Source organism: Myripristis murdjan, chromosome 23, assembly GCF_902150065.1.
Source record: "Myripristis murdjan chromosome 23, fMyrMur1.1, whole genome shotgun sequence".
In the NCBI taxonomy this organism is placed as follows: domain Eukaryota; kingdom Metazoa; phylum Chordata; class Actinopteri; order Holocentriformes; family Holocentridae; genus Myripristis; species Myripristis murdjan.
The window spans coordinates 8,467,266-8,482,838 of record NC_044002.1 but is presented as its reverse complement, the minus strand read 5'-3'; the positions used below and the strand labels follow the sequence as shown (position 1 = coordinate 8,482,838).

Here is a 15,573-nt window from a genome sequence, read left to right as displayed (position 1 = left end):
TTGTGTTTGAGCTTTGATTTTCAGCCTTAAAAAAAATAGCAGCTGAAAAGAGGACGAAATTACATATCCACTGAAGCTGAAAGATTTACCTTCAGTGTGCTTTATGTGGTAGATTTCTGTGCATTTTTGCAGTGGAGAACACAGACATTTGGACGTTTGGTTTACTTATCGAAGAGCTGGAAGAGTGATTATCAGTCAGTGAGTGGGATTTAGATGACATTCACATTCGCATCATTTTGCCGCTTCTCTCACCCATACGGACAATTAGTCAGCAGTAAGAGTTTCGATGCCTTGCTCAAGGGCACCTCAAGAGGAAACATGGCTGTAATTTGTGATGTAGATGGCTGTTGTGGCTGCAGGAAGCCGTCCTGCCCCTAACCCGCTAGTCCGCCCTGCCGCTCTCACCACAACACAGGGAAGGACAACTTGAAGCATTTCAGCCGAGAGTGAAACCTCGTGTCTCTTTGATCTGCTGTTTTCCACTTTGAGTTAAGCTTTACGAAGATTTGCGCATGAAACAGAACGCAGTTGAACCCAGTCTATTATTATTACAGGTTTAAGCCTGCAGGAGCAAGTTGTTTACACAGGAGAGAATTGCACACACTGTACCAAATCCTCTAATATAAATAAAAGAAAATCCACCCTAAATCAGCTCTCGTTGAAGGTGCGCTGAACGTTCAGCCTCATGTTTTTCTAAAAGAAGAAGCTGTCAGGAATCTCACCTGTGATGTTCTCAAATGACACTTCAACGGCTCGACTGACAGAAATCTGTGGATTTATATATTCATTTGAGCTTTGCACCCCCGCCTTGAAAAATAGTGTAATAGGAGGAAAAGTATACAAATACCATAATAGTTATGCAGTACGTACTCATATTATCACCTTAATTATATATACACTAGTGCCAAATGTTTGTATGCCAGCATTAGATCACATCCTTGGTTCTTTTTTTTTTTTTTTTTTTTAGCTTTTGTTTTTTTGTTTAAATTTTTTAACCCACGGTCACATGCTGCCTTCAAGTGCTGTTGGACATCTCATCACTACATATGACTGATATAACAAAGTGGTAAGGAATACATTTTTTTGTGATACCCATGTTGCTGTGATGTGCATGGGCGGGGAGCACGGAAGCTCTGTCAATAATTGATGATAAAAGCGATCAATACAACAACTCTGGGCTAATGAATTGATTAAACATAAATGGCATGTCTGATGCGCCTTTTCTCCTCTTCATTCTTCCCGTGTATCAGAGAGACGCTTCAGTTTCCAAAACAATCATGAGCAAGTTATCATGTCAGACTGAAAATGTGAAGATGCAGCGTTTACAAATGTAACCTGAGGATCTTGCGAGGAGCACTCGAAGGCGGCAGCAGGATTCAGGGACGACACAGCAAAATCCTGTTTTAGGTTGGAATTCTTCACTCTAAGAACATCGATCTCCAAACTCGGGGAGGCTGCCGGAAAAGTCAATAGACTCAGTGCCTCTTGGGAAATGTAGGCGTGGAATATGGATTAGAGCACTTTCACGTCGATACTGGTTATTATTACGGACCTTGTTGCCGGCGTTATTGGTACAATCATGAGCAGGACAGCCGTTTGCAGTTTAACTCATGACTAACAGAGATTAGAGAGAAGGCAGGGAGCCCTGACTCAAACGCTCAGTCTTGTCGCCTCTGCTCATTCTCTGCCTCTGCTGTCTCACTTTCCTTCTCTCAGTGTCCCGCGCTCTCCTCCTTCTCTTGTTGCTGCCTGAGACACACAGGGGAAGAGGTGGATGAGATGAGGAAGGACAGGAAGGGAGGGCAGGGATAAGGTTAAGGGGGGGGGACCAAGGATCTGTCATTTCCGGAGATTATCCATCTGTTTAATCTGGTGGCAGAGCCTGCCGGTGTGCTAACCCTACACACACACACACACACACACACACACACATATACAGTACATGCACAGAGTCTCTGACACTGTGACTTAACTGTGACAGCACTGTCAACACAGAAACAGACCTCTTAGACCTGTAACTGATTCGACTGGCCTGGCCCGGCCTTGTGTTGTGTGTGTGTGTGTGTGTGTGTGTGTGTGTGTGTGTGTGTGTGTGTGTGTGTGTGTGTGTGTGTGTGTGTGTGTGAGAATACAGCTGCCTACTGGCAACAGTGCTGTTGTTAGATGACTCTGCTCTCTAACAGCCCAGTCTGTCATTGTCAGCCATGCAGCAGAAGGCTAATGAAGGCAGCCTGACTTGCCAGAGTTGTGACATGTGGCAACATATTCTCTCTCTCCCTCTCTCTCTCTCTGCTCTCTGTCTTTGTCTGTGTGTGTGTGTGTGTGTGTGTGTGTGTGTGTGTGTGTGTGTGTGTCATTCCACCTCCATCTCTGTCCTCACTTGTTCATCTCCTTTCTCTGTCACCTCCATCCTCTTCCTCTTCCCTCACTTCGCTCTGGATGCAACCGGACACAAACATAACTCTTGTTAGTGCCTGTATGTGTGCAAAATGTATGAATGAATGAATGTGGATGTATGGTTTCCATATGTTTTAATACTGAGTATAGCTCAGTGTGGGGATAAAGAAAAAGATGGTTTAACCTGTAGCTGGTGATCATGATAAAGCAAACAACTACTGAGGTAAATAAAAAGCAATTCAATATAGAGTTCACTCACAAACACACATATCTCCCCTGTATTCATCTGTGTAAACCATGTTTTTCCTGTTAATGTCATTCTAAACATCTTATTCATTGGCTGATTGGTGATAGTGGCTTTATATTTATATATTATTATATTATTATATTACATGAAGCATTACGTATATACATCTTTTTTTCCTCATGTGACTCACATCAGTTTGATTCTGCTTGCTAATATGTACACTGTGAATTCACTTCATTCAGATTTATGCCAGTCTAAAAGGTTTTGCAGTCTATATCTGATTAAAGTGTGTGGCTGTCTTTACCTTCCTCTGCATCCCTGGAGCACGCTGCAAATGTCACACTGACTACCTCATGTGCTTTTACATTTTTTCTATGAGCAGTGAGGTGTTTTTTGAACTCAGTAGTGGCCTGGATCCAACATGATGCCCTTCCTTGGCAGACAATTAAGCATAGCAAACCTCAAACGGTGTTTCCCTGCTCTCTCGTGTCCCGCAGGTACATGTCTGATCCTGGGCTGCATGATCTACCCAGATGGCTGGGACAGCGACGAGGTGAAGAGGATGTGTGGCGAGCAGACGGACAAGTACACGCTGGGCGCGTGCTCGGTGCGCTGGGCCTACATCCTGGCCATCATGGGCATCATGGACGCGCTCATCCTCTCCTTCCTGGCCTTCGTCCTGGGCAACCGCCAGGACAGTCTGATGTCTGAGGAGCTGCTGGGAGACAGTAAGACACCAATCCCTCCATGGCACGGCTCCTGTAATCCTGCCGCTCCCACTACTCCATGCACACCGCAGCACTTGGCAGAGAGTTCACACAGAATAAAATAAAATAAAATAAAATAAAGATTTTTTTTTTTAAGTTGGTTCTGATTGAGTTTTGTTATACAAAGATTACTGAATTAAAGCTGCTCTGGAAGTAGAAATAGTCTCATTGGTTGAGTTAGTGTCTTACAAATTGGAAAAATAAATGAGTGAATGAATGAATGAATAAGCAAATAAATATTCACTCACATTATTATTATTATTATTATTATTATTATTATTATTTAATTTTTTATTTAATTTTATTATTATTTTTTATTTTTTATTATTTTTTATTTTTTAGCAAGACAGCTAACTGTATTTTGGCCATAGTTTCCTTTTGACATTCAAGTTTACCAATCAGCGAACTTGAGAAAAAAAAAACCTCTGTGGTTCAACTTCTTCAACTATAGGTCATTTATCAGGATTAAAATCATAATATTTATCATAATTCAGTTTTTGGCCTTCTATGCCATTAGACTGTCTTACATTTGAATTGATGAGGACTTGATTTCAGCAAGCATTCTATCTAATTTAATTTCTGGATGTCAAAACTTCCTCTGCTGCTCTAGCAGCCTAAGCCTGCCACTGAACCTGATGCGGCCTTTATAATTACCTGCTGCACTTACCAGCAGGGGAAAAGCCTGCTCCAAATGAACCCAGCTCACTTCATACCCACTTGTCACACTTACCTTTAGAGCGAAATCCAAGCAAATCCTTTCCTTTCCTCTCCCAAGTTCTGTGGAAAAAAATATAATTAGATTTATTATAGTAGCAGCTTGCTGTATAACCTAAAGGAAACTGTGGTGGTAACAGTGAATAGAATCTAGTTAATAACATATTCCCACCTAAAACTTACCTCCACACTGAACCAAATGTATAATGCACCTTTACACTTGCCTGAAATGCTGATTGCATAAGAAAATGATTATTTGTCCAAAAGTCAGTCTTTTTAAATGTCTTAAAAGGCATGTAGACACCCTGAATGAGATTATTTTTGTTTCCACAGCAGCTCTGCCTCCAAGAAATGTTTGCAGAACTAAAACTGTGATCTGCTTTTAAGAGTAAAAGAGTAAAAAGCAGCAGTGTGATGTGACAGGACCTACAGTACAGCACACACAGCTCTGAGCCACTTTGAACAAGCAAATCCTGCCTGAGTCTGATCTTCACTCCCTCCTGTAATGTCCTCTGCCATTTGCAGGTTTTTTTCTTCCCCTCCAGATAACAAATGCAACACATTATTGTGAGGAACTTCCCAGTAAAGCTCTATACAATAATGAGCAGTACACATCAAAGACACCATCTGCATCCTGCTGCCACACCACAAATCCCAACCAGCAGCTTGACAATAAGGAGCACTCGGAATTAAAAATGTACCTTGTTCTCGGCAGGGTTGCTTTGCATAATTTTTACACATACAAGTTATCAATTTGCATACATTAGATGGGTGTTACATTGCACCTGCATGGCTACTCTGCTTTCCTCAAACACCAGTGTGGTTTCTGATGGGGAAGTGGTATAGAGTGACAAAGAGATAGGGAGAAGAAAGACGACAACAGCACCGGGATTCAAAGACAATGAGAAGGCGAGGACGAGAGCACGACGCCAAGGAGGGAAGACGGAGATGAAAGGAAGCGAGGGAGCAGCGAGACACAGAGACAGAAAGGGATGGGTGACAGGGAGGAAGAATGCAGCAACAGCAAGGGTTAATTGAAGCCTGGGGATGCTGGACAGAGTCATGAATTACTAATGGCTGTTTACACAGCTTGCTGCCAGCCTGTCTAAATGAATCACAGCCACGCTATCAGCTGGGCCACAGTTGCCTGTTAGCACATATAAGCAAAGTGACTGGTAGGAAGAAGCCATTATCAACCGCAGGACCAGAGAGAGGACAAGGAGGAGAATGGATGGATAATGAGAGAGAGAGAGAGAGAGAGAGAGAGAGAGAGAGAGAGAGAGAGGGAGAGAGAGAGGGGGAGGTGCAGACCTACTGCAAATTTGAGAGGAAAAGGGGACATGGGCAATTTGTCCAAAAATAAGCATTAATAAAACTGCATGTTGCAAGTAGGGGATGTTTGCATTCATCCTTAATGATAAAAGCAAACATTGCACATCACAGGTGAGATTCCTGACAGCTACACACACATGCACTTTGTGACGGGAATCCTGGGTAATTCAGGCTACTAATTCAATTATCAGTTCATATATAACTGATGTGCTCAACTATCTTTGCAAGCAAAGTCCCTTTGGAGGTGAGGGCTCTGCTGTCACATGGAGCTGGTGCCCGGTGCCCCCTATTCCTGTTGGTATACTGCCACCTGCTGGCTGAGAGTAGCTGCAGCAGCCGGGCCACTTGATATTTTCCATGCTGCGCTCTAACTGGCCTCTCTCTCTCTCTCTCTCCACAGAGACTGGTAATAATGCCATATAATGCCTGCCCGGTGGCAAAGCAGTCACACACACATACACACAGGTAAGGAACTTATTTGGTTGTAATGTAGCCTGAGCACATGCTATCAGGGGCGCCGCCAGGAATTTTGGGCCCCATGAAAAAGATATATATATATATATATATATTTACTCGATGATGGTTTAATAATTTTATATTAGTTTTTACCTATTATTTGGGGCCCCTGTCAGGCAAGGGCCCTTGGAATTGTCCTAACTTTCCTCCCATATACGGCGCCCCTGCATGCTATTACTGCTAACTAATGATTTTTTGTTGAATTGTTTTCATATGATTGTAGGCCAGGCGGGGGCTCTCAGACTATTTCTAGTTCTGGACCCCCAAGTATATTTTCACGAAGCAGCAGACCCCCGTTTGAAGTGATCTTGCACTGTAGCTGCCCTGATTTGAAAAGATATTTTGGTTTGTGTTAAGTATTAAATTGTGAATCTTGAACACTGACATAGAAGTGGTGAGATTATAATATAACGGATTATCGTGGCATTTAAATATCTGTCATTTTACTGAGGACCCTGTTGAAGTCTCTCGAGGAACCCCTGAGGTCCACGGACCCCGATTTGAGAAGCACTATTGTAGGGAATGGTTGCTCTTTATTCGTTCCTTTTGGCTGCACACTGCATTAATTGCAGCAGCTTCTGCACTTACTTCCCATGGTGCCTTGCAGGTCTCGCTGCCCAGACGTGACGTTACTTCAGGATCCGGCCTCCCACTGCTGGTCCAACCTGCGGCTGGGATGCAGCGCTGACGCTTTGGAGAAGGAACAGATCAAAGATGAGGAGGTGCGGAGGGAACCGAGCCTCGGTGGAGACGAGGCTGCACTCGCCCTCTCTGAACAGACTCGCTGTAAAATAGCCTCCTCGCTCATCCCAGACTCTTTGTTTTAGTTTTTTTTTTTTTTTTGCTGGACCTATTCTTCACAGCTGCAACAAAACACACATCTTTCAGATCCAGTTTCACTGCACCATCTCAAGCCTCGTACAGTTCAGACTGTCTCTACATGACAGCTCACAGGCTCAGCTGGAAATGCGGTGGAAAGTCTGGCCCAGGCCGTTGTTACAAAATCACACGACTCCTCCCGTAGTAATTCAGCTCTGGGACTCTTGTTGGATTAATGCCATGGAGGGAGGGCCAATCAGATCGAATTAAATCAGAACAAATTAACCGCACTTTGACCGACACAACAAGGACTCGAAAGACTTAAGGTCAAAGCTGTCAAGTCTTCTCTTTGTTATCAAGTTGTCAACAGTGTAGTATACCATAACACCGAAAAATAACTTTGTGCGCTGGATCCTGTCTGGACTCGGGTTTGTTTGACCTTTCATTCAGAAGGTAGAGGCGAAGGTTAATTAAAAGGGAAAAAAAAAAAAAACAAGCTTTACAAAAGTAAAAGTGCATTTGATCCCACTGAACCAACAAACCGGATATAGACTCAGTATTGGCAGTGAACCCACTGGGATGAACTAACACGAGAAGATGAATGTATGTAATTATTAACAAATGTTTGATGTGATAGAGTCAGAAGATAGAGATTAGGTTTTTCTAGTGAGAAATCTGCACACACACAAAAAAAGAAAATTTGAAGTGCACAGAGTAGGAGAATATGTCAGATGTATCAAATCTATATTCTGTGTATAGCTACATGTTAAGTATGTCCCTGTACTTTGTCTTGACTTTGAAAATGTACACAATTGATGATGCAGTGTTTTCAAGTTATCGGTCCATTATTAGTGTGTGCCATACTTTGTAATCTGACAGTATTGTGGAATAGTGAAAAGGCGTTTGAAAAGTGGCTAGGCCGGCCGGGGGGGGTGCAGCCTGTGACCGGACGGGTTTGAAACATCGGTAACTGTTGTATCTCTTTGTTTCCTGTCATTCCTCATCGTCTCTTATCTAGAAACATGATGGAGCGGTGGGACAACCTTGGCATATACCACGGCTCTTTACTGGACGTCCTTATCTGCCCACTACAATTCCGATTTATTGCCATGGAGAAGAGTTGTAGAACGAGTGAAATGTGAAATGTGTGATTAAAAAGCTGCAACCCTCTATCAAATAAATGTTTCCACTGCCACACGGCTGTAAAAGAGCTTCGTACGAGTTCTCCTTGTGAACGTGCCTCCTCTGACGTCACTCTGTTCCTTTAGCTGTCGCCACGTCCCGCCAAGCTCAAGCTCAAGATGATCGCTCAGAAAGGATCAGACACAATCTACTTTTCCTGGCCCATCAGCAAGACCGTTTTCTGATCATAAAGGGTCCAGATTAATAGGTTTTCTCTTTCCAATTCAAACACCAGGCACTGGCAGACATGCTGAACCCTTTTTCTGTGTGTGTGTGTGTGTGTGTCCAGATGGGCCAGTAATGATATGGAATCACAGGAAACACATGAAACACTTTCCTATATATATATGTATCTTGTAAATCTGTCATTACATCAATAAAAACATTCCTGGAGAATTTCTGTAAAATTGTTAATGTTTTAATGGCTAAAATTAATGAATTAAATCCAAGCCAAAGCAAAGAGACACATTTTGGGATTATATCTAATATTAACTTGACTAAAAGTAAAACTGTCTGGCATCAAGGGCATCTAGGCATTAAGTCGTCAGGTTTCAGATTGAAGATGAAGTGCAGATGTCCCTGTTTTCCTCTCTTTTCTTTTTCTTTACAAAGCAGCAGTGTTCGATTCCTTATATTTGAGTGCTTTTGAAATTCTGTTGACACAAGTGTCTTACAACTTAAAGTGCTGACAGTGCAAGGCGCTCCTAATCTACCAGCAGGCACAGCCCGACACTTAAACCCCCTTTTTCAACTTAGTTTCTATAGCTTACAAAGGAACTTTATGACAAAATAGCGTTTAAAGTCAAATGCAAATTTTGTGCATGACTTTGGGAAAATGACTTTCTAACAGTAAGGGGGAAGCCAGAAAGAACAAGTCCACCCAATACACTGCAGATATTGTAGCTGCGATGCTTACGCGTTCCCTTGAGTGAAACTTACCAAGAACAGGATTGCCCTCACAATGACAAAGGAGACTCACTGACGCTGGAAGTGGCAGCTTTGATGTCCCAACAGCCTCCTGGATTGAAGGGAGAGATGTGCAAGGCCATCGCTTGACAAATAGTCTATGGTAGATGGAATTAAAAATGCATTATTTTGTTGTACAAGTGCCATATAAATGTAATTACTAGACAAAGTGAATGACACTCTATCTCGATTTTCCACGTTTGACATTAAATGTTTCTAGTTACTAGAAGAAATTTAAAAAAGCACAGATCAGTTGCATCATGTTGAAAACCTCACTGTCACCTCATTTACCGTGCTGAATCCCATTATTTGTCCCTGCTACAAACCAGTTTTCCGTCTGTGATCAAGACCAATATCCACCAAGTCAACAACGGTGTGTGTATTTACATCAAATTTTCTGTGACAGAGAAAAGTCTTGAACAAGCTTCCCCCCACAGGTATATTTCATCCTCTCAGCAGCAGCTCATTGCCGTCCTTGAATGCTTTCCGTCTCCTGTCATGAAGGCTGAGAGCAGAGTGGACATCTGTCAACATGTCTGGCAGCAGAAACGGCGGCACAGCATTTACTCAGACAGAGACACATGACACGACAAGTGGTATAAAACTGTCATTACAGTGATTTATTATAATGAACCATGAAAATAGCCAACCAGTGCAGTGTCTGTGAGTTTCTCCCCTCCACACAAACATACACTCACACACACAAATAATAAAAAAGACAAAGTTTTAGAGTCCAGAGAGGAAAAAAATAAAATAAAAATAATGCTACTGTCACAGAAACATTCAGCTTTGCCAAGAGAGCGTTCATATTTACAACCATATTCCAAAATGGGATGGGAGCGAATTGTACAAGCATAGAAAAGAAAAGAAGCAAATATTTACAACCTGTTCCTGGTGAAAGCTGGAGTAACCACCTATACATTAAATTACACTTTCTACAAATAACCATTGATATTCAAAAATAAACCGCTAACGTCCTACCTATGGGCGAGGCCACTTTAGCTACCTCAGAAGACTACGAGCACTCATTGCACTGCGACACTTTCTCTCACACTTTTCACCTGTGACTTTCACACTAGACAAGCAGGCATACTCCTTCACGCTCTATCACACACTCTCTCTCACACTCACACACACACGCGCGCACACACACACACACAGACACACACAGAGTGTGCAGCCTCCTGGGGCAGTGAAGCAGGCTCCCAGAAGGGTCTTTTCTGTATCTCTGCAGCGGTGCACAGATATTTGTTGTTAGACAGAAGAATAAAAAAAATAATTCTGTGTTTTTTTTCTCTATACAAAAAGCTTTCTCTTCGCTATAATGAGCCACTAGATTAAACAAATAAATGGTGTAGAGAGCAGACAACAGACAAGAGAAGAAGAGGAAGTGAAAGGAGTAACTGACAAAGGAGGAAGAGGAGGGGATATAGGCTGGAATGTCCATAGATAAACAAAGTGCCGGGCCTTACAACAGGAGTCCAAACAAGACACAGGACAGAGAGCTTTCCTCTCCATCACAGGAAGGATATATAAAAACAAAAGGAGGCCAGAGAGAGGGTTATGAGCACCGGGGGATCGTCCATCTTCATTTTGATACAAAGTCTGTTTTGAAGATTAGTTTGCGGTCCTTTTTTAAAAAGTACCCTTTCATCCCACGTTCAGCTGTTTTTCCATTGGCCATGTGTTCAGGTACATAGAAAACATATCTACAGCTTATGTTACACGCCCCTCTCACACTGAGTTTGTAGAGGCAGCCAGGAGCGCCACCAGGGAGGGCGGTCAGTGCCATCCTGTGCCCAGGTACCCCGAACTGTGGAAGGGGGTCGAGGACGCAGGGGCTCCACGAGTCCCACTAGGCATCTGGGAGGCTGAGGGCTGGGCCTGGGCCTGGCCTGGCTGAGTCTGTTGGGGAGGCGGAGGGGGAGGGGGAGGCAGTCCGGTCTGCTGGTGGGGTGGAGGGTAGGTGGATGGGGGCACTGAAGGGTTCGCGGCCGCACCAGGGTGCAGCAAGGCCGGTTGAAAACCACCTAAGTTCTGAAAGTGGTGGGGCTGCATGGGGGCGCTGGTCGAGGGGGCAGGGGGAGGTGGCGGAGGAGGAGGCGGAGGGGTGAGTGACAGGAGGGTGCTGCCAGCAGGAGGCTGCTGCTGCTGCTGGGGGGTTTGGCCCTGCGGGGGAGGAGGTGGAGGAGGTGCAGCTGTCAGCATGAGCTGGTGCTGCTGGATGGGAGAAGGCTGCAGGTTGACGTGTAGCAGGGTGGGGCCAGGGATTGGGTGTGGGGGTGGAGGTGGGGGAGGAGGCGGGGCAGCTGAGCTCTGGTAGTGCACACTGTGGGGAAGAGTCTGCATCAAGGGCTGAGAACCAGGAGGATAGGGGGACGTGACGGCTGGCTTGAACGCAGGAAAGGGCCCGGCAGGTGAGGCGCTCTGGCTGGGGTAGTAGGCTGCCGAGGCTGTGGGTGCTGGTGGAGGAGGGGGAGGCGGCGGGGGAGCACTCTGGCTGTTGTACTGGGGGAAAGGGGCCGGGCCAGTCTGAGCCTGGGGCTGCGGCTGGGTTTGAGGCTGGGCAGAGAATAGTGTCCTCTGGCTGCGGAAGGGCGAGCCCTGAGGCTGGGGCTTGGGCGAGTGGAGGAGTGAGGGACCTGGATAGTGGACCGGGGAGGAGGGGAGAGGGGAGGTATGCAGCTTAGTCGGGGTCAGAGGGGCTGGCTTGGGGCCTGTGGTCTTGCTTGGCGGCTGGGTGGTGGGATTGGGTGTCCGAGGCTGAGCGTCACTTTCTTCCTCCTTGGCTGGCCGACTGGGCGGCTGAGCGGTGCCAGCGGGACCAGGTGAGCAGGGCTGGAGGGGCAGAGAGATGGGTCAAGTCACACAGTGTTGACATTTTGTTGAGATGACCAGTAGCTGAAACATATGTGGTTTTTGCATTCTGTGTTCATGAAAGAAAAGACTGGGCTGTCTGTTGTCTTACTGCATGCGTTGGGGTCTTCTGAAGACTTGGAGATGGACAATCTCTCACTGCTGGTGTGTCACCACCCTCTGTCTCTCCATCTGAAACAAGGTCCAACAATATTACAAACGAGTTAAAATGTCTGAAATGAGTACAGATCTTTCATGTCGATGGCTGTGTGGCCTTGTCATTGTTCCCACCTGGTTCTTTATCCTTGCTGAGCAGCAGAGCTCTGTGATAGCTGCGTTCTCTGGCTTGTTCCACGGAGGTGGATGACGTCCTGAGAAGAAACACTGATACTGTCACAATCTTATTCCTGATAAGACCATGTAAGTACTATAAGTACATGAAGTACTGTATATCTATGCGGTACATGGCACAATATGAGTACACAAAAAGATGTTCCATAATGACACATGCAGATACTACGCTACAAAATTTTCAAACTGACTTGGCGGGTTCGGCCTGACTTTGAGAACTCTACACTGCACAGAAAGATTGGCTGGTTGATTTATGTTTAGAAAAGCTTGCAACATCCCGCTGAACCAGTATAGACAGTCACTTCAATCTCTTATGTCATCTCCCGAGCGTGGCTGATGCAACACTTGACATGCCCTAATGCAGTATGCTATGAAACGGCCGGCAATCATTTTTAATTATTTTATCATACTCTGCACAAAATGCCCAGATTTAGTTGTGGGCCTGTGGTAGGGGAAACACTGTGTTCTTACAACAAAATAAAACAGATACAGGCTAGTGCTATGATTTTATCTACTGAATCCTCATCAGTTAGACAGTGGAGACTTGCATATGGATGACGAGAAGGCTTTTTAAAGCTTAGAGACAAATGACACATCGATTACATAACAAGGGTGCACAGCTATAGTCACTATTAAAGAAATATGAATTCAGTGTATGTCAGAGAATGCGTACCACTGTCCTTCTCCCCCCTCCTTCTCTCCTTTCTCTCCAGGGGTGTCTGCTTCCTCACTGGTCTGGGGCTCCTTTACAGTGGTGGTGATGATGGTGTTGGTATTGCTGGGAGCTGTGGGAGCAGGTGGTAGGGGAGGTTCACTGGTGGTGTCTATGGCAACAGGGAAGGCTTCCACGGTCAAAGGCGGCACGGTGGAAACTGGAGAGCTGCACTCTGTCTTGGAGCCGCTGCGACGAGCCTCACGCTGACGTTTCCTGTACTCTAACAGGGACACCTGGGAAGATGCAGTACCATGACGTCATTTATGAATGAAACAAATCCACAGTACAACCCGCAGAGGGCAGCATTTGGACAGATGTCATGGACACAAAAGAGCACTTAGAGGCATGCAGTCATTTCCCTCCATCCTGATTTAAGATCATCTAATCTGCACTGCCTATTGGAGCAAAATGAGTCAACATGACTAAATCATGATCTGATCATGGATTGCCAACCACATCTACTTGTGTACATATGCTGCATGACCCTCTGCAGTCCTGTTAAGAACATTTTTTGCATTTCTAAATTGTTGTATATTGTTCTTCATGTTCTGGTATTCCTTATATTTATAATGTAAGGAATAGTAAATCCGTACATTAATAATGTAAGGAATAGTGTTTATAAGTGTGTGCACTGCATACACACATTTAAATAAGTTTTCACATACTTATACATTGATTACCTTTTAGTCCTAGTAAACTCTACAGATGCTATTTTGCTTAGCCAATTAGTGCAGTAATCCATACTTTTTCACAACTGTGTGCAATAGTTTATTATAAGTGCAACTGTACATTAGATTTAAAAAACAAACATACATCTTCTCTTCTTATTAATACTTTTATTTCATTTTTCTTTTCCCTTAAGTATTTGCTGCTGTAACAGCTCCCTTTACCTCATAGAGAAGTATCTCCTTACCTCACCATGCCCTAGTAATACCCTAGTCCACAGAGCCTACAACAAATAGTCGTGCTGCGGCTCACCTTTTTCTTCTGTGGGGGGTTCTGCGCTGACCCCCCTCCCTCTACAGCGTTGTCCCCACTCAATGAGCGAGAGAAGCCCAGGGAACTCCCTTCCTCAGGGCAGGGGTAGAAGAGCTGACCCTGGCCTTCACTGAAGGGGGCTGAAGACCCAACCGCTGTCCCTGTTCCTGCTGTGCTACTCCCTGCCACCCCAGCTGGAGCCTCAGGCCTGAAGGGAGCTGCCAGGGGCTCTAGAGTGTGTGAGGGGGTGAGATCCTTCAAGTTGGAGTTCACTGGAGAAAAGTTCAGGCCAGCTGGTCCAACAGGACCTCTCTCTGGGCTTTTTATCCAGCCAGGGTAGGAGGAAGAGGCTGATTCGGAGGCAGAGGAAGCCTCACTACAGCCTTCCACGACTCCGCTGTCAGCCCTGTCTTCTCCACCACAGTCAACAGACTCAGCTGCAGGAGGCTGGGGGCTCACAGGGCCTGACATCTTGCCCTCTGTTGGGAGCGCGTCTGAACTAGCAGCCCTGACACAGGGGGAGGAGAGCAGCGAAGGGGGACGATCAGCCTAGGAAAGGACAAAGGGCTCAAAATTAATTGACTGCACATTTTTAAAGAATGAAATACATTTTACTTTCGGACATTAGGGCTACTTGAAAATTACTGTTTGGATAACTGATTATTTTGAGAATTATTGTATAAATTTAATGATTTGTCAGCTAAAGAGGACATAAGCAGTGTCGCTGTATGCATGCCAAGAACTGAAACTAATGTTACTATTGCTGTACTAAAACCAAAATAAGCTGAAAAAACTGTAGCTGTGTGCTAGGATTAGTTGAGAGGTTGTTGCTTAAACATTAGGGGCATAACTGTGAACTGATCTTGTTATATCATACTTAAAATACTCCAATATACTTCTGCAATATGAAATTTTATTTTCAAATGCTAAAGCTACCTGTCAAGCCAGACACAAACAGACACAAGAATGCAAATTGGGGTAATTTTACTTTCTTAACAACAGTCATACAGCAATCAAAATTGTACCTTATTTGGGGGAAGAAAATCAGAGAAAATGTTGTTACTATTATGCCATTATGTAATAACGTATTACTTTATTCCCACACTTGCTTCCGAGCTGTCATACAACTGTTGGCTGCAACCATTTTCAAAAGACAAAATGAAAAGAGGAGGAAGGCCTGAGCTGTCAATTCATCTTTTAAGATTATGAATTGACAACTGACAATATTGGCACAGATGAGTAACAGCTGCATCTGTGACCAATTAAAAAACTGTAACTCTTGCTGTCTCTTCCACTCACCTCTTGGGTAATGGGTCTGCAACCGCCTTCTGGAGAACTGTCTACTGAGGATTCACTCTGTGTACACAAGGACAGATATAAACATCCTCTCACCTTTCTTTCTTTATGTTAGTATTAGAGTGTGAACACCATTGGGATTTCAATAAAGTGAGCCTTACCTCCTGTGGGGCACTAAGTGTCTGTGTTGGGGTACTGGGTAAGGGCTCCATACTGGGCTCTTCAGTGCGGGGACGTGGTGGGGTGGCCAGCAACAAGGGTGTTGCGGGTGTTTCTGATTGGTCCGCCCTGGTTGGCGTGGCACAAGGGGAGCCGTAGGGTGTTGAACTCTCAGACATACAGGCATCTAAAGGGCTCAACCGCCGCTTTTTCAGAGGCGTGGGCAATTCTGTAAGAAGAAAAGCAGTGTGCTTAAGTGCCTTCAGTGTGTAATGAAC

The 15,573-nt window shown here is 44.7% G+C and overlaps 2 protein-coding genes across 8 annotated transcripts in view; one reads left to right on the top strand and one right to left on the bottom strand.

Annotated features, from left to right (window-relative positions):
* lhfpl3 (LHFPL tetraspan subfamily member 3) overlaps nucleotides 1–7,486 on the top strand; it is a 29,507-nt gene extending 22,021 nt beyond the window's left edge. The window contains exons 2-4 of the mRNA XM_030046016.1: nucleotides 3,142–3,372; nucleotides 5,858–5,922; nucleotides 6,581–7,486. Coding sequence (XP_029901876.1) covers nucleotides 3,142–3,372; nucleotides 5,858–5,880 — 254 coding nt within the window. The 3' untranslated portion in view covers nucleotides 5,881–5,922; nucleotides 6,581–7,486. The remainder of the gene's footprint in view (nucleotides 1–3,141; nucleotides 3,373–5,857; nucleotides 5,923–6,580) is intronic.
* Nucleotides 7,487–9,534: 2,048 nt separating this feature from the next.
* kmt2e (lysine (K)-specific methyltransferase 2E) overlaps nucleotides 9,535–15,573 on the bottom strand; it is a 31,317-nt gene continuing 25,278 nt past the window's right edge. For all 7 annotated transcript variants that reach the window (XM_030045840.1, XM_030045843.1, XM_030045845.1 and 4 more), the window contains 7 exons: nucleotides 15,298–15,524; nucleotides 15,140–15,196; nucleotides 13,841–14,389; nucleotides 12,821–13,095; nucleotides 12,088–12,167; nucleotides 11,909–11,988; nucleotides 9,535–11,778 (listed from right to left, as the gene is read on the bottom strand). In XM_030045840.1, coding sequence (XP_029901700.1) covers nucleotides 10,723–11,778; nucleotides 11,909–11,988; nucleotides 12,088–12,167; nucleotides 12,821–13,095; nucleotides 13,841–14,389; nucleotides 15,140–15,196; nucleotides 15,298–15,524 — 2,324 coding nt within the window. In that variant the 3' untranslated portion in view covers nucleotides 9,535–10,722. The remainder of the gene's footprint in view (nucleotides 11,779–11,908; nucleotides 11,989–12,087; nucleotides 12,168–12,820; nucleotides 13,096–13,840; nucleotides 14,390–15,139; nucleotides 15,197–15,297; nucleotides 15,525–15,573) is intronic.